Source organism: Micromys minutus (assembly GCF_963924665.1).
Source record: "Micromys minutus genome assembly, chromosome: 12".
In the NCBI taxonomy this organism is placed as follows: Eukaryota; Metazoa; Chordata; class Mammalia; order Rodentia; family Muridae; genus Micromys; species Micromys minutus.
Genome location: NC_137981.1, coordinates 36,598,131 through 36,616,403, shown reverse-complemented (window position 1 = coordinate 36,616,403; position 18,273 = coordinate 36,598,131). Strand labels below are relative to the sequence as shown.

The following is an 18,273-nucleotide window of genomic DNA, read 5'->3' as shown; positions in this document are numbered from 1 at the left end:
CCTCTCGGACACCGGCATCCCCGCCCTCCCCTGAGGGCGGTGAGCGGAGCCCCCCGGGGCGGAGGCAGGTACCCCCGGGGCGGAGACTGGGGCGGGCGGGGTCCGGGCTGCGCCCCCGGCCGGGCCAGGCGGGCTAGCGGGCGGCGCGGGGGGAGCGGGGCTGGGCGGCGCTGCCTCGGGCTCTGTGCGCTGCAGCCCGGAGCCGAGGAGGAGGAGGCGGAGGAGAAGGAGGCGGCGGCGGTGGGTCCCGGGCGGGGGGAGCGCGGCGCTGCGGACCCGGGCGGCAGGCAAAGGACGAGGCGGAGGCTGAGGAAGGCAGCGGGGAGACCCGGTCTGCAGCAACAAAGGGCAGCAAGCGATTGGCCGGGCTGCAGGCGAGGTTAGCCGGGGACCGGGGTGGCCGGAGGCAGCGGCGAATGGTGCACGTGCTTGCAGACACGGGCGAGTGCGGAGCCGGGGGTGCACGCCCGGCGGGTAGGGGGTTTGCTCCCCCTCCGTATGGGATGCCGAAGAGGCTGCAGCGAGATCGTTCCGCTTGCACCCGGCCTGTGGCTGGCAGGGTAGGGGGTATGTGAGGGGGGTAGGATGCGAGCCAGGGGGCGGGCGAGTAGTCGCCCGGGACGGGACAGGAGAGAGGGTGGAGGAGGGGGCTGGATGGAACGCTCCGGGCGGCGCGCCCGTCCGCGCGTTCCTAGGCGGGAGCAGGCGACTGAGAACCTCGAATTTTAACTTCGCGTGCCCGCCCGCGCGCGCCCGCCTGCGCCCACCCCTAAATCCTGCGGCCGCCGCCAGCGATCAGCTCTCACACAAACTTTAGCTGCGGGCTAGGGGCTTTGGGGTTGAGTGGGGGAGGGGAGAGGAAAAAAGGCTTCTGATTGGCGTTGTGTGCAGCCAATAAGGCCAAGCGCCTCTGCTGTGCCTAGATCCAATCCATTTCTAGAGGTGGAGGGGGCGGGTAGGTGGAAGTAGAGGTGGCGCGGTGTCTGTGAGAGAGAAAAAGGACTGGACCAATAGGTGCCCGGAAAAGGCGGGCCCCGCGGTCTGTTGATTGGTACTGGCAGTCGACCCTCCCTCGGGGTGGTGCCGGAGGTGGGGGGGAATGATGGGTCGAGAGGTGTGTCTATGTGGAGGCGAGATGACCGGCAGGAACTTGCCCCAATGGGGGGCAGAGTGTTTAGTGAGCGGGTGACGGACAGACCCGTAGGCCAACGGTTGGCCTTAAGTGTTCGTGGTCTCGTCCAATGGAACGGCGCCGGGGCGGGGCCACGGCTCGGGTTTAATGAGACTCCATTGGGCTGTAATCAGTGTCATGTCGGATTCATGTCAACGACAACAACAGGGGGACACAAAATGGCGGCGGCTTAGCTCCTACCCCTGGCGGCGGCGGCAGCGGTGGCGGGCGCTACGGCACCTCCTCCAGGCGGCAGCCGTGGCTTCTTTCTCAGGCAGCTTCAGCGCCCCCGGCAGGCGCGGTGGTGGTGGCGCGCGGCCAGGTCTGTCACCCACCCTGCGCGTTCCCAGGGGGAGGAGACTAGGCGGGCGGGGGACCGACGGGGGGGTTGCCGGGGACCCTGGACGCCCCTCCCACAGGCCTCTGCGCGAGGGTCACCGCGGGGCCGCTCGGGGTCAGGCTGCCCCTGAGCGTGACGGTAGGGGGCGGGGGAGAGGAGGGAGGAGGAACAAGCTCCGCCCCTAGCCGAGCCTACGGGGGCAAGGGGCGGGGCTCAGGAGTGGGAGGGCGGGGCAAAGGCAGGCTGGGCGGGGCAGAGGGATCCTAAGGCATGGGCTGGGAGGGGATTTCTGTGCGAGAGTGAACTGGTAGGATGGATGGAGGGGTCGGACGAGGGCGTGGGGGCAAGATTAGAGAATTGAAGATGAGATGGGAAACGGGAGGTGTAGAAACAGGTCTAGAAGAGGGTGTAGGGAGGGGCGAGATTTTGGTGGAGTGGGAAGAGGACCTAGGGCTGTGAGGGTTGGTGAAGTGCTGCAGCCCGGCGAGATTGCAGTTAACTGGGCATATACTAAGGATGAGTTTGGGTGTGGTGGATGAGTTGAGAGAGAGCATTGCTGAGTGGGTATTGGTTCGTCCTGGGGATGGGTTCATGATGCGGGTGCAGTGTCTTTGATGGGATAGAAGAATCAGGTTGAATCCTCGTGTTGGCGTAGGATAGCGGTTTGCTGGCCCCATAGTAAATGAAACATTAAGAAAACAGAAGGAAGGATGGGTTAGTTAAGTTTGAGAGACGTTCTAAGGTAGCAGGAAAAGGCTTTAATGGGGGAGGGAATGGGAGAGAGGCTGTAATTTGCAAAAGTATATCAGAAAATCTCATTGGGACAGGTGGTTGAGAGTTAGGGGAAGGCTGCAGCTGTGAAGGTAGGCAGCACTGGGAAATGGGTCTGAGTGCTATCATTTGGTGGACTGGGCCCTCCAGCTTCATTGAGCCAAGAAAGATGTTTTGGAGACTTTAATTTTGATAGGGCTAGGGTTGTTTGGGGTAAACCTGAGCCAAGTCTTGTAGGTGTGGCAGGAACAGGGAGAGCACAGACTGTCCCAGGAAGAGACCTGGAGGCTTGCTACCCTGGGCAAGGACATTTGGTAGTGTTTTTTTAATTTGGTAGCACTTTGGTTTGGGCTCAGTTCAGGGAGTGATGGAAATTGGCAGGGTAAAGACAGAAGAAGGGCAGATTAGTGACCTGTGCTCCATGGAGGACTTTGAACACTTGCAGCTGGAAGAAAGCGTTGATGTGAGAGTAGTGTAACTTATGAAGGGTCAGTGAGAAAGAATTATACTTGTCAGAAATAGCTAAAGAGCCCCAGTGAACCAGGTATACTTGGAGTGGAGATACCAGGGAACTCAAGGTAAAGAGAGTGTGAGCAGAATTGTACGGCCAAGAGGTAGAAGTAGTAAACGGGACTTATTTGTGTTTCTTCTTTGTATTCCAATAGAGAGAGAGACTGTGTGTGTGTGTGCACACAAACATGTAAATGTGTGCATACAAATGTGCACACATCCAGAGGCTAGGGCAGGACATAGAATTCTTCCTTTATTCCTCACTACCTTATGGCTTTGACATAAAGTCTCTTAAGAAGTGGGAGCTGGCCATTTTTGCTAGGCTGGCTGGTCTGCCATGGAGCTGGGGGCTGCCTGTCTTCACCTGCCATTGCTGGGATTACAGATAATCTAAACCAGGCTCAGCCTTTTACATGGGTACTGGAGATAGAAACTCGGGTCTTCATGCTTTCTGTGCTGTGTACGATGACCCATCTCCCTAACCCCAATAAAGTGTATTTTTAGAAAGTACTTCCTTCCTCATACTAGTATAACCTTAATTTTCTGATGTAACTCTAAAATAAAACATTTGATTGCTTGCTTATTAGAAATTTATTATACATGTAACAAACTGAATGTGAGCTGTTTTGTTTTTAAGAAGTAATGAGTAAGGAGCCTTTAATCTTTGGTCATCTCTGGCTTTTGAGGTCAGCCTATTTAGTAGGTAAGATCCGTGTTTAAATAATCAAACCAATAAATAAGGAAGGGAAGTGTTAACTTAAAGGAGCAATTTAGGTGACAGGGTCAGCTGAACTTTTACCTCTTGGCTGCACCTGGGCCTCTGGGTGCTCCATGATTGTGTTTTGTCTTAAGGACTCATAAACTACTTACGGAAACAGGTGGAAGCTATCAGAGGTAAGACATTTGTGAATGGAAAGTAAGCAGGGCGTATAGAGCAAATTTGACTTGTCATTTTATATGTTAGTTTGTTTATTTAGAGACAGGACTTCTCTGTATAGCCTTACTGTCCTAAACAGTCTGACCAACTCACACAGATTGATCACCTCTGCCTCGTAATGCTGGGATTAAAGGTGTGAGCTACCACGTTGGGCTCTGACAGATGACTTTAATGTGCTTTACAACCTTTTTTTTTTAAACAGTTATTGAGTATATGTGTGTGCATATGTGTGCTCATGTGTATATATTTATGTGCATATACTCATGTGCATGCTTGTGCTAACGTCCACACACATGTATGCACTGGTACAACTTTGGAGTTCTGATTTCTTCACCACATGGGTTCCAGGGTAGCAAACTCAGGTTTGCCAATAAGTGCCTTTACCTACGTGAGCCCTGTACTGCTCCTTTCTTGGACATTTCATTTCCCTGTTAGAAAAGTTTTAACCACGTGTCTGGCTTGTAGTTTCTAAGCTAGTTTTGTGAGTAATAGGCCTTTGATCTTCACACGCATAGGAATAGCTGCATTCGTATCTAGAGAAGGCAATTGTTTTGGGAAGGTAGGAATGTGGGTTGTAGTGATGTTGCTGCTTCTAGTAAACTTTCGATAGGAGATTTAGGGCAGAGGGACATAATGTTCATGTTCTCTATTCTGTTGTTGAGTATTTTAGTTGCTGGTTTGCTTGAAGCATCTCAACACACATCTTGGTGGTGCACATGTATATACATACATGTTTTTCTTGAAGGTAGAATCCAAGAGTTGCATTGTTGGTATATAGGCAGGGCAGCCTCATGCCCTGCTCTGTATTTGTTGTCTCAGCATAATCAACCTTTTGGGCTTTGGATGAAGAGCTGTGTGGTTGCCTTAGCTAGAGCATGTATCTGACTTACTGCTTACCGCTTAAACTGTTCCCCGTGAACACTCGCTCCTGTTGTTCTCTTTCCTTTTCCAACTCTCAGACTTGTTAACGAGTAGTAAGCAGGTTGAACAGCTTTTCATGTATTAGTCATTTGACTTTCCTCATCTGTAAAGTTCCCCTGTGTCCCATCTTTTAATTTGGAACTGAGTCTTTGATTACTACTTAGAAGTTCTTTGTTAAAAATGTTATTCTTTAACTATTTGTTTACATTTATTTATTTTATATGTGTGCCTGTGTGCACGACTTCTGTGGAGGTCAGAGGATAACTTTTGAGAGTCAGTTCTCCTTCCACAGTATAGGTTTCTGGGATGGAACTCAAGTCAGGTTTATCACATTTGATGGCAGGTACCTTTATTCTTTGCCACCACGTTGACCTGGAAGTTCTTTATTTACTGTGAATACAAGTCCTATGTGCATGTCACAATACACTCTCTACCCTCTGGCTTTCTTTTCATTTTCTTTATGATGTCTTTCATGAAGCGAAGTTCTTAGTCTTAATGGAGTCAGACTTATTGGTCTGTTTTCTTTATGGGCAGTGCCTTTTGTGTCTTATTTTTAAAGACTATTTCCCCACCCTGAGGCCAAAAGTTGGATCTTCTAAGGAGTATTATCTCTGGAAAGCTTTCCTGACTTTGTAAGTTGTATGACTGAGCACCCCACACTCTTCCTGACCCCAGCCTGCCACTGTAAAACTGTGCTTGCTTTTCTTCACACTTTTCTGCTACAGCTAAGGGCCAGGTGCTACCTCCCTAGTCTCTTAGGAGAAGTGGTCATATAGACAGAAGCTCAGCCAGATTAGATTTTACAGGCCTCCAGCTGACTGTATTACCCTTTCCCTTTTATGAGCTAGCATTTTATTGTGCGCCTGCCCTGGCTCTGCTACCGTCCTTGCTTCCTTCATATCTCTTATCTCAGTGACTCCTCTTAATAGTTCTGTAAAGTAGGCTTGTATTCTTATTTTTACACACAAGGATTTGAGACTTAAATTGATTTACTAACTAACATGCCCAGTGTCCCACAGTTCAGGTAGCTAGCTAAGTGGAAACTGGACTACAAACTTTCTAATATACTTCTTCCTTTAAAAAACTTTTGTTTTATTTTGTTTTGAGACAGGGTTTTTTTTTGTATAGCCCTGGATGTCCTGGACAACTCACTCTGTAGACCAGGCTGGTCTTGAGTTCACAGATTTGCCAGCCTCTGCTCCCAAGTGTGGGAACTAAAGGCATGTGCCACCATGCCCAACTTGTTAAATAAGATTTCTGAAGCTTATTTTAAAAACTTTGTGACCAAAGAGTCTTCCTTCCTTACCCTTTTATGTATTTGATCTTGTTTTTGGTGGTGGTGAGCATCTCAGAGTCTCTTACATGTCAGGGAAATATTCTATTACTGAGTTACATCCTCATTCCTAACCAACTTATAGGGGTGCACCATCATGCCTGACCCCCAACTTCTGAACTTAGTGTAACATGTCTTCGCTAAGGTACTTAGAGCTGTGCTTTGTGAACCTGGATAAAGTTCATCTTTATATGTCAGAGTAGGCAGCAGGCTTTCTGTGGCTCATGGATGAGTTAGAGACTGGCATACCGATTCCAACTTGAGAGGCTGAGGCAGGAGGATCCAGGTATGTTTCAGTTTGTCTGTACCACCATGACATGTGTTCATTTTCAAAAGGTCTGTCTGTCTGTCTCTTGTCTGTCTCCCTCCCTCCTTCTCTCTCCCTCCCCCCATCTATCTACCTTTCCATCTCCTTTTTTGAGGATATGGTCTAACTGAACCCTTGACTGGCTGGAATTCAGAGAGATCTACCTGGTCTGCTACCTAAGTGCTATTCAGAGGGTGTACATGTATTACTATGGCCAGCTACTTATTTTATTTATAGATTAAATTGATTGATTGTGGGGGAGGAGGGACAGAGACAGAATTTGTTTTTGACGTGCTTGTGAGATTTTCTTCTTTCCTTCCACCATGTGGGTTCTGTGGATCAAATTGAGGTGGCAAGCACCCTTACCTCTGAAGCTGTTTTGCAGGCCCAGTTTTCTTAAGTTTTAAAGGGCACCCCCTCCCCGTGGTCCTGAATGAAGTAACCTGCCTTTTCAGAATAACTTGGGTTTTGTTGTTGTTGTTGTTTGTTTTTTGAGACAGGGTTTCATTGTGTAGCCCTGGCTGTCCTGAAGCTCACTCTGTAGACCAGGCTGGCCTTGAATTTACAGAGATCCACCTGCCTCTGCCACCCAAGTACGTCACTACTGCTTGGTTGGTAAGAGTAACCTCTTTCTCTTGGAGTGTGTTTGCATGTGTGTGGGTGCACACGTGTATCTTGGAGGAGCCCCGGTATTGACCGTGTTGTGGTCTCTTGCATCACTGTCTACTTTATATATTGAGGTAGGGTCTCTTAACTGAACACAGAGAGCTCACTGATAAAGCTGTGGGCCGCTATTCCCACCTGCCTTTTGTGTGGACTCTGGGGCATTGGACAAGTGCTTTACCCAATATTCTCAGCCTTTAGAATCATCTTTAAAATTTAGATGTCTTCATTTTTAGAGACAGGCTCTCCTGTATCAAGGCTGGCCTTGAACTGATGCTTGTGCCTTCCACCCCCAAATGCTGGGATTACAGGCTTGTAAAACACCCAGTGAATTATTTCTTAATACATTGTTCTCTGTCATTAAAATCCAAATAAAGCTGACCCACGATTAGAGAGAAATTTAGGATTGAGTAGAAAAATGTTAATGCTAGAAACACTAAACGTAGTTGATTATTTTATACGTGGAAATGCTTAGTTATTGTAATTACTAATCAGCGCTGGCTTCAAAGGCCCACCCGACTTGAGCTGACTTCTCATCTTGCCTCAAATCCTCCCTTTTACAAGGGATCAGATTTCCTGTGATGCTCCTAACAGTGCGATTAAATTTTAGAGACTGAAACTATTGAGCACTTAAATGCAGGGATGACTGTGCAAACCTAACTCATGGCTTCAACCAGGAGGTTTGGGACCTGTCCCTACTAATTTATGATGATGATGTTGAAACTAATCTTTGCGAGGGATTATGTAAGCTATAATAGTTTATTGATGGTTCAGTTATTGTTTGTTGAAGCAGATTTACACAATTATAGTTTAATGACATAACAAGGGTATTGTCAACTAGGAGAGCATGACATGAAAACTTAAACTTACAATTCATATAATATGTATTAGTTGAAATGATCATTTTCATGGTGATTTAGCCTCTTAGAAATCCTTAGAAAACATTATTAGCTTATGAATTGAAAACTCTATGTTAATGAATAGCGGGAAAGAACTTAGTATTCTAAAAAGATTGGGAGTTAGAAATTCAGTCCAGCTAGCATGCATTGACTGCATTAGACTCTTAAATTTAATCTAAACTAGATTGGTGTTTGGAGGGATGAAGTACTGCTTGGTCTGGTTCCTTTGTCGCTCCTCCATTGTAGTGGCTAGCCCTTGCCAAAACGACTCAAGCATTTAACACGATTGGGTGAGTGTGTGTGCACGATCTAGCACTGTATATGTGCACTTTGTTTTTGGCGTCACATGTTCCTGCCTCACCTATTTCATATGTCACGTTTAGATGACACTACCATACTTAGTCACAGCTAACTTTTTCTCCTCTCTCACTCTCATCTCCCCACCATGGTTTATCTTTGCTGTGTGGCTCAACTGAACTCAACCTGAGATCTCCTTGTCTCTGCTTTCCAGTTCCTTATGTAGTCTTGAAGTTGGGATGCACCTCTTAGCCCCCAAATGCTGGGATTATAGGTGTCAGCTACCACATTATGAGTTTAAGACCAGCCTATATGGTAGGCTATAAAGTAAGTTCCTCTACACCCTAGGCTATAATGTCAGACACTGTCTCAAAAAACCAAACCAAATAAAGAAACCCCAAACAGGCATTATATGCCTCTTCTGATCCAGTTGCAGCCCCAGAACGTGGAGCACATGGAAATGAATCAAACATGAGTTCTGGTCCTGTAGTAGTTTGAATGGGAGTGGCTCCCCTGGGTTCATATGTTTGAATGTGTGGTTCCCAGTTGGTGGAACCAGTTGAGAAGCATTAGGAGGTCTTGGAGGAGGTGTGTCTTCGGGATCTGGGTTAAGGTTTCAGAACCCACCTCATTACCAGGCATCTGCTTGCTGATAGGATGTAAGCTCTTAGCCACTGCTCCAGTGCCATACTCCTTAACAAGGTGAACCATGAGCCCCACATGAAATACTTTCTTGTTTTCATTCTTATTTTCTTTTTTCGGGGAGGGGGTCGTGGGGGTGAGTTTTGAGACAGGGTTTCTCTGTGTAGCACTGGTTATCCTGGTACTCACTCTGTAGACCAGACTGGCCTCAAACTCAAATCTGCCTGCCTCCTGAGTGTTGGGATTAAAGGCATGCTCTTCTACCACCCAGTTTTTTTTTCTTTCTTCCTTTCTTCCTTCCTTCCTTCCTTCCTTCCTTCCTTCCTTCCTTCCTTCCTTCCTTCCTTCCTTTCTTTCTTTCTTTCTTTCATTCATTCAGAGATAAGTTCTCACTGTGCATTTTTGGCTGTCCTGGAACTCTGTATTTGTCCAGGCTGGCCTCAGATTTACAGCAGTCTGTCTGCTTCTGTCTTCCATGTGCTGTGGTTAAAGGTGTGTACACCCAACATGGATGTCTTCTTTTTTAAGTTGCCTAGGTCATGGTGTTTTAGTCATAACAATTAAAATGTAACTAAGACAGTTCCTAGGGATTGTATAAATGGTCAGGGCCAAATGAGCATAATTTAAAAAGGACATGAATTTCAAAATGGTTAGAAAGCAATAAAAAGGACATGAATTTCAAAATGGTTAGAAAGCAACATGAAAGCTAGAAGTGTCCAGCTAGACAGAGGTGTGTAGCATTTGTCAGAGGGTTGGTTGGGTATTGGCTGCACTGATTGAAAATTTTCGACTTGGCAGCAATCTAGGTTTTGTATTGTTTTCTATTTACTTATTTTTCCTTCAGTACAGACTCTTGCTATGTAGCCCATGCTGGTTTGGAACTTTAATCTTTCTGGCCCCCTGGGCTTTAGGCTTGATTATAGACATGTCAGATCAACACTGTCTTTCCAGGTTCAACTGAAGTACCCTGTACAGAGGGTGTCCCACTTGGGTTCCAGCAAGGCTGTAGACTGGTAGACTGGTCTCTAATCAGAGGAACATGTTGTTTGAAGCTTTTGTGGAGAGGCCTGACAGGGTTGCTGGAGTGGAGACACGGAAGTTATCAAGGCATGTGCCACCATGCCTGGTTTGTTTGTTCTGAGGCAAGATCTCCTGTAGCCAAGGACGACCTTGGGCTTTTGGTTGTTCTGTCTCTTGAGTGCAAGGATTACAGGTTTGTGTTAGTTAGCAAGCCTGGCTTTATGTAGTGTTGGGAATTGAACTTGAGGCTCTACCAATGGTGCTATGTTCTCAAGTCCCTAGTTCTTTTTAGTCTCTTTGGGTGTTGTTGCCTTTCATTTTGTTGTATTTTGTGACAGGGCCTCACTATATAGCTCTGGCTGTCCTGGAACTCACTATGTAAACCTTTTAGCCTTGAACTCAGAAATCCTCCAGCCTCTGCCTCCCAAGTACTGGAAATAAAGGCATGTGTCACTATGCCTGACTTTGTTTTAGTTTCCAAAAATGTTGTTTAATAATTTATGGATTTAAAATCTATGTAATTCATGTTGTTTTTGAGCTAAGGTCTCTCTGTAGCTCAGGCTGACCTGGAGCTCACTGTACAGTCCAGGCTGGTCTTGAACTCTTGACTAAATCCTTTTAGGTGTGAACCACTACCCTGATGACTAGTTATTTTAAAGTGACGAACTCAGTGACATTTAGTACGTTTACATTGTTGTTTGATTGACCTCACCTCTTTCTATATTGAAGACATTTTTATTGATTCAAAGTAAAGTCTTACACTTATTAAACAGTTTTTCTCCACACCTAGGTCCTAGCAGTGCATGCTTTGTTTATGAATTATATATGAATGTTTTATATAAATGTAGTTATAGGATATCCGACCTTCGTGTCCAGTTTTTACAGCACAATGGGTTTCAGTGTTCATCCATACTATAATAGTATATATTAGTCCTTCATTCATTCAAATTCATTCATTCATATTCTCTCTCTCTCTCTCTCTCTCTGTCTCGTGTGTGTGTGTGTGTGTGTGTGTGTGTGTGTGATCTATTTTACCACATTTTATCTGTTCTACTATAAGTGGATATTTGGGCTGTTAGCACCTTTGGGTATTGTGAACAGGGCTGTTACGAACATGTTTTGTCTGTAACTGTTGGAGAAGCTGTTCTCGGCTTTTCAGGGGTATAGCATGAGGTAGACCTGTGGGATCATGGTAATTCTATATTTATTTTTTTTGAGGCCTTACCAAGCAGTACTTTGCTACTTCGCAGTTGATTCTTGCATGTCCTGGCTCTGCTTTGCCTTTCCCATGGCATGTGCCATAAGACCTGGTGTAGGGCAAGGACTTCGTGTCACTGAGTTTTTCTTTGACTAGTAAACCTCAGTTCCCAGTTTACACATATTGGACACAAGCATGTTTTTCAGGGAAATAGGTGCATTTAGGGCTTGTAAGGCACCAAGCTTCACCATGTAAATGATATTTGAAGTCAGACAGTAAATGGTTGTAAGCCAAGGATACTATTTTAAGCCATTGTGCCATTTGGGTGTGGTGGGTGTAATGGAGGAAAGAAGTCATGGTTTCTTCCAGTGTGTGTTGTATTGTGGAAGATATTGTTAGCATTTGTTGATGCTCAGTCAGTTTATACAACGATCTTTAAAAAAAAGTCCTGGAGCTTATAAAAGTAAGGGAGCTAAAAATAGTAAGTTGCACTCAGGATGATAAGAGAATACACTCTATTATTAACCTTTTGTTTTTCTACCAGTGTTCTTGGCACATCTATAATCTCATGGCTCGAATGTTGTGACACTAATTTTGAGATGACACAGGCTTTACTGCAAGCTTAAGGAGGCCTCCCGTGATACTTCTGAGTGGGATGTTTAGACTCTTCTCATGCTGCCCTGAATATTTCTGAATAGCATTGATATTTATGTGTTGCCGGTGAGGCTTAAAGCACAGTGTTGGACCAAGCGTTTCCCTAGATCTGTGCAGAACGGCTTGTAACAAGAGCTGCAAAGGCAAGTTGCCTGTTTTTTTTTTTTTTTTTAAAGTCAAAGATAAAATGCTTCACAGCCATAGGCAATAGAATGGTTTAATTTGATGCAGCATGAATCTTCTGAATTATTTTGGGGTTATTTACTCCTTTTGGTAGCCTTTAACTCTTAAGTTTTTAATAGGAAAAAAAGTCAAGAGAATAATGATTTTAGAGTTTTAGTCATGACTGGACACCCTGTCACATCCAGCAAGTGGACTCTGCAAAAGAGAAGTGGTGTGTGTGGGGGGGTAATTTTGAGTCGGGGGTAAATCATTTTTATGTGGCTTTTAAATGAATTATTTTAAATGCATTTTCCCCCCTATATATCTGTCTGTCTAGATACCACTTGGGCCAAAATGAAACTGGTTTTCAGTGTATTCCCTTAGCTTGTACCAATTTAAGGTGGACTGTGGGATGTCAGACAGATCAGCCCCAGATTAAAAACAAAACAAAAAAAAATTGCAGTGGATAATGTACAAAGTAGATATTGTGCATGTATTTAGCCAAGAATTGATTTCCCTCCTTTCCTAGGTGTATATATTTTTTAAACATGTGATTCAGCTTGTAGCAGAGAGCTCCTGAATTACAATGACTTCTGCCTAATTAACTCTGTTGGATGGTGTCGGGTGGGAGCTCATTTTGAGATTAGATTGAGGAGAGGGGTTTGTGTTGGTGACTGCGGGAGGGGAGAAGGGTCTCAGGCTGTCTGGTCGTTTTGTGTAAGATTAAGATACAGATATTTATGACTTCTTTTTTTTTTGGTCTTTGACGTGAAAATGATCAGTGTGCCCGAAATTGAGGCTTGTGTAGATATTTATTGTGCAGAAGTGTGCCTTTCTCTCAAGTAAAGCTGGTAAGCCAGTAGCTAGAGTAACTTAAACAGTGTCTGCTGCCTGGGAAAGTTAGTACTCAGGACTAATCAGCTGTTGAATTGTTTGGGCCCTAATGCTCTCATCTTGAAAATGTTACAGTTGCCTGGTGGTGTGAATTTTCAGGAGGATTTCTTTTTAGAGGCTGTTACAAACCTAGTTTTAAATTTGGAGATTGTGCTCACTCAGACCAGAGAGACGCCGAGAGCGTGGCCTCTGAGCCATGACTTTGCATTCACATACTTAGAATTTTCTTTCTTTACTAAAGTATTGGTGTGGGCGTGTGCCACAGACCATATTTTGGGGTCAACTTTGAAGGGCCATTTTCTCCTTCTACTTCATTGTGGCCTTCCAAGATAGAACTCATATTGCTAGGCTTGGTGGCAAGAGCCTTTACCTGAGCCCACTCACTGGGCATTGCAGTCAGTTTTTTTTTGTTTTTAGCTTTTTGAGACAAGGTTTCTCTGTGTAGTTCTGGCTGTCCTGGAACTCCCTCTGTAGACCAGGCGGCCTCAGAGATCTGCTTGCCTCTGCCTCCTGAGTGCTGGGATCAAAGGCGTGCACCACCATTGCCCAGCCTGCAGAGATTTTTTTTTTTAAAGGATTATTTATTTAATATATATGAGTACACTGTAGCTGTCTTCAGACACCCCAGAAGAGGGTATTGCATCCCATTACAGATGGTTATGAGCCACTATGTGGTTGCTGGGAATTGAACTCAGGACCAATGAAAGAACAGGCAATGCTCTTAACCTCTGAGCCGTCTCTCTCCAACCTCGTGCAGACATATTTTTAATCTGTGGAAAAATCTTAGAGAGGGGTGGTAGTTTAAAAGAAAGTGAAATGTTCGTCTGTAGCCACTTTCCTCTGATGGTTGCTGATTTTAGGGATATCCTTATGCCCAAATAAACATAATTGGGGGGGGCATATTTGCTCGGAGACCTGGGCACTCTTCACTTTTGTCATGGATTGTTAAACATTTGGAGTTCCAATTTTGGTGTTTCCTCTTACTACATTTTAACGCTATGAAATGTCAGCTTTGCCGAGCTGTGTTGGTAATGGCGATGGACGGTTATTTTGGTAGTGGATACTGATTGTGGTAAAAGCTTGTCGGGAATGTCTATTTTGGGTGTGTATTACTTGAGAAATATATATTTGCTTTACCGATGCTCTTTTGCTTATGTATCTAAAATGTCTAAAAGTGACTTGGCATTACTGGGCACTTTTCCTGTGACATCTCACCTGCGTCCCTCAGGTGTGTTTGGTACAGTCAGATCAAGTTAGTCATGACTCCTCCTGAATAAGTGATGAAAGATGAGATAATTACTTGGATACCGTGAAGTATCTTCTAATGAAGTTTTGCTGTAAACGATTTCACTTGGAAAAGACACGTTTCCTGTTGTGTACGTTCTGACGGGAGTGGGGTGTGGGGGTGGGGGTGGGGTGCTTCAGCGGGTTTATCCCAAGCATGGTTCCCCTGTCAGTGATTTGTGTGATGGCACAAGATGGAGAACGTACAGATTCGCAGATGACAGTCAAGATTCAGACAGTCTTTGGCAGGTTGGAAGATAGTTCAAATCAACTTTGAATACCACCATCTAAAAAAAGCCAAGAGTGGTGGTGCCTGCCTGTGAACTCAGCATTTGGGACTGAGGCAGAAGGTTTGCTGTGTGTTAAGGTTAGCTTGGGCTATGTAATGAGTATCATCAGGCCAGCCAGGGCTAGCAAGACCTTATGTTAAGAAACAAACAGCAAAAAGAAATAAGCACCAAGAATAACAACAAAAATCCAGCATTTTAGTTTTTTAAGGAAGGGCTGGAAAGGTTTACTTGGACAACATTTTTGAGGAAAGATCTGGGCATTTGGTGCTCAGCGTGGCCATCATTGTGTGGCTATTGAGGAGGTTCCTGTGACTTTGAGGTACACCTTGAACTAAGTAACCCCTGGACTGGAGATCTTAAGGAGGGCATTAGCAGGAATGCACAGCCGGCAGACTGCTGTGCTTAGAGATCTAGGATGTATAAAGGCGGAAGGAACCAGGACAGCAGTGCTTACTGAGGGAGGTGTAGTGGTGGGGGGTGGCTGATAATGGCTTTTTAAAGATACTTATTTTCAAGTATTTTAGGGCCCATCATATTGAAGAAATAGTAAACTGTCTTGGGACTGTTCCTGGGGAACACCTACTTGTGAGCAGGAAATGTATTATGGCTCTAGCTTCCTGTCAGTTCGTCGAGTTGCTCCAGAGATGTAGTGGGCTTTAGGGAGATTGGATAAGGATCTTGTACTGGGCCGCTGAAAGTGCCCCAGATGACCGCTAGGTCTCATCAGCCCCCCACCCCCCACCCCAATTGCTGAGCCTCAGGGAAACATGGGGAGCTGACTGATCTGCAGAGAAGCCCCTTTCGGGCAGTTGGGACCGAATGGGCCACTCTCAGGAACTCCAGCCTCTCCGACTACAAATGTTGTATTCTTTAATATCTATCTGAAGAATTTGAAATTTCTCTAAGTCAGTAACCTTAAAACTTTGGTTTTGTGTTTTGTGAGACCCCCCCCCTTCAAGGTCTGCAGACATTGAACTTAGTGCACATATATAGTAAAAGGAAGATCTGTGTTCTAAATGGTAAGTGCCAGTCTTAACTACAGTTTCAGTGACCAGCAGTTAACCCCACAAACCTTGAGAAACGAACACTATCCTTTTCTTTTGTAACTTTTAAATTACCTTTATTATGGCGTTTTGTTAGGACTTTTTATTTTATTGTTATTTACCTCTATCGTACCCGATTTGTAAATTAAAGTCCAGTGTTATTGTACATGTACAGGAAAAAGCTAAAGCAAGGAGTACAGTTTCTATCAGGCACAGTATCTCTGTTCTAGACCTCCACTGGGGGACTTGGAACTTGTCCCCATTGGTAAGTGGGAAGGCTATGTGTGTGCTGCCTGTAGGGAAGGCAACCCAGGCTTAGGTCTCTTTAAATTTGTACTTCTCCGCTAGGCAGTCGTAGGGCTGGGAGCCAGAGCCTCATCAGTGTCTCTTCAGAGGCAGAGCTGTCGGAAGCAGGCAGCTATGGCACAGGTGAGAACAGGACCCGATTCTGAAACGATGTCCCTTGAGCTGCATTGTGCTGTTCACTGTTAGGTCCTTAAGCTGTTTACATTTACAATGACATTGGCCGTTTATACATGATGTTTTCGGGTGGTGGCTGTTTATTTGGATAAAAAGTTTTATGTAGCTGAGACTCTTGCGACCTCTGAGATGCTGCGATCCCAGGCTTATGCCATCGTATCTCACTAGCAAAACCATGCTATGTGTGAACACTGTCGTCTGGGTAGAGCGGGCTGGGAGGCAGATGATACTGGAGAGCAGTAGGTCTGGCCCGGTTCCTGGGCCAGGATTGTACTCAGTACCAGATTGGGGAGCAGAAGTCTGTGAGCACACTGCTGCCCTGGCCAGCTGGAGTCAGATTTGTAGGGATTGTCTTTCTGCTGAGGCGTGGGATGAGCCGGAGCAGGTGTTAGACAAGTAGAATGCCGCATTATTAAGAGGCGAAGGGTTGTCACTGTATCAGTTTCAGCCTGTACCATAGAAGCACTCACACACAGGCGCCGTGCAGAGCGAGCACCAGGGTGTCTTGATCCCACAGACCTGGCTCAGCTCCACTTTACTGTGTCTTTTCTTAAGGTTCAGTTTCTTTGGTGACAGTTTCTCTATGTAGTTCTTGGCTGGCTTGAGACTCTGTTGTAGATCAGGCAGTCTTCAAAGATCTGCCTGTCTTAGCCTTCTGGGTGCTGGAATTAAAGGCTTGTACATATCGTTGCTTTTTGATATTTATTTTATATCTGTGATAGACACGTACCTTAGACTGCTTTCACATGATTATTAATTTTGATAACAGGAGTCAAATTTTCCACATTTTACATTAATTTATTTTGTACTTTGAGAGGTTTGGAGCAGCATATATACCACAGTGTGTGTCTTTTCTTTTACTTCGTGGGTCCTAGGGATTAAACTCAGGTCACCAGTACTGGGTCAGGTGCCTTTACCCACTGAGCCATCTCAAGGGTATATGACAGATGTGGTTTCTTAAATGTTACTTAAGTTATTATGTGTAAATAAAATCCTAAAAATCTTCCCCATAGAGTGTGACCTAGTATCTGGTTGGACAGTGGTGACCCGTGGCTGTGTTTTGTAGTACCTGTCTGCCAATGTGTTCGTTTTGCACCTGATAAAGAATAATGCTGAGAAATCTATAATTTTAGAAGTTCCATTATTAAGAGTGTTTTCTCTCCTTTCTTATTCTTTAAGGTCTTGATTTCCTGAAGATGTCTTTCACTTGAAGCGTGCAGTCCTTCCCATTGCTGAAAAAGACAACCATCAGCATCTCCTGGCAGTCAGTCCTCTTCCGACTCTCTTAAGGATGGTTGTCCCTAAGCTGTTTCTTGACATGGGCTGGGATCCTCTGCCCGTGTGTTGAATTGTGACTTCCGAATGTGCAGGTTGTGTTAAGTACAAGGTGAACCTCTATGGGTAACGTCTCTGTTGGAGAAGCCATTTGTCAACCATGGTAAAACTTGCAAACCCACTTTACACAGAGTGGATTCTTGAAGCGGTGCAGAAGATCAAGAAGCAGAAGCAGCGGCCCTCCGAAGAGAGAATCTGCCATGCGGTCAGCACGTCCCATGGATTGGATAAGAAAACGGTCTCGGAACAGCTGGAACTCAGTGTACAGGATGGCTCCGTTCTCAAAGTCACCAACAAAGGCCTTGCTTCATATAAGGACCCAGACAATCCTGGGCGTTTTTCATCAGTTAAACCAGGCACTTTCCCCAAGCCAACCAAGGGGTCTAAAGGACCACCATGTAATGATCTACGCAATGTGGATTGGAACAAACTTTTAAAGAGAGCAATCGAAGGCCTTGAGGAGCCAAATGGCTCCTCCTTGAAGAACATCGAGAAGTATCTGAGAAGCCAGAGTGATCTTACAGGCACCACCAACCACCCAGCCTTTCAGCAGAGGTTGCGACTAGGGGCCAAGCGCGCTGTGAACAATGGGAGGTTACTGAAGGATGGGCCACAGTACAGGGTCAATGCTGGGAGCTCAGAGGGCAGAGGGGCACCCCAGTGTCCCAGTGCCTTTCCATCGTCACTCCCGCCTGTCAGCCTTCTACCCCATGAGAAAGACCAGGTGAGTGAGCCCTGTTGTACTGATGACCGGGGATGTTACTGTTTTACCTTTCACTTCACTTCGGCCCTTCTCAGCCTGTGGGTACAACCCCTCCCGCAAACAAATATATCTGCCTCCCCAAATATTTACATTATAATTCAAAACAGCAAAATTACAGTTACAAAGAAGCAACAAAAATAAATTTATAGTTGGGGCTGTATTAAAGGGTTCATAGCATTAGGAAGGCTGAGAACCACCAATGTGGATGTAAGATCTGACTGGAGTCTGAAACGATCTTGAAGCTGGGTTTTATATTTTGTATTAGGATGTTTCATAGCATGACTGTTTAAACACCATTTTATGGCATATTGAGGGATTCTTCAGTGGCTAAGAGTTAACATAATATGCACATGACTTGT

At 45.4% G+C, this 18,273-nt stretch overlaps 1 protein-coding gene across 5 annotated transcripts in view; it reads left to right on the top strand.

Annotated features, from left to right (window-relative positions):
- Positions 1–246: 246 nt before the first annotated feature.
- The window catches only part of KAT6B (lysine acetyltransferase 6B), a 166,116-nt gene continuing 148,089 nt past the window's right edge, over positions 247–18,273 (top strand). For 4 of the 5 annotated variants that reach the window (XM_080926689.1, XM_080926688.1, XM_080926687.1 and 1 more), the window contains exons 1-2: positions 1,481–1,493; positions 16,996–17,875. In XM_080926689.1, coding sequence (XP_080782815.1) covers positions 17,252–17,875 — 624 coding nt within the window. In that variant the 5' untranslated portion in view covers positions 1,481–1,493; positions 16,996–17,251. Of the gene's footprint in view, positions 380–1,480; positions 1,494–16,995; positions 17,876–18,273 lie in introns of those variants that run through there. The other variant, XM_080926686.1, reaches the window with a different exon arrangement.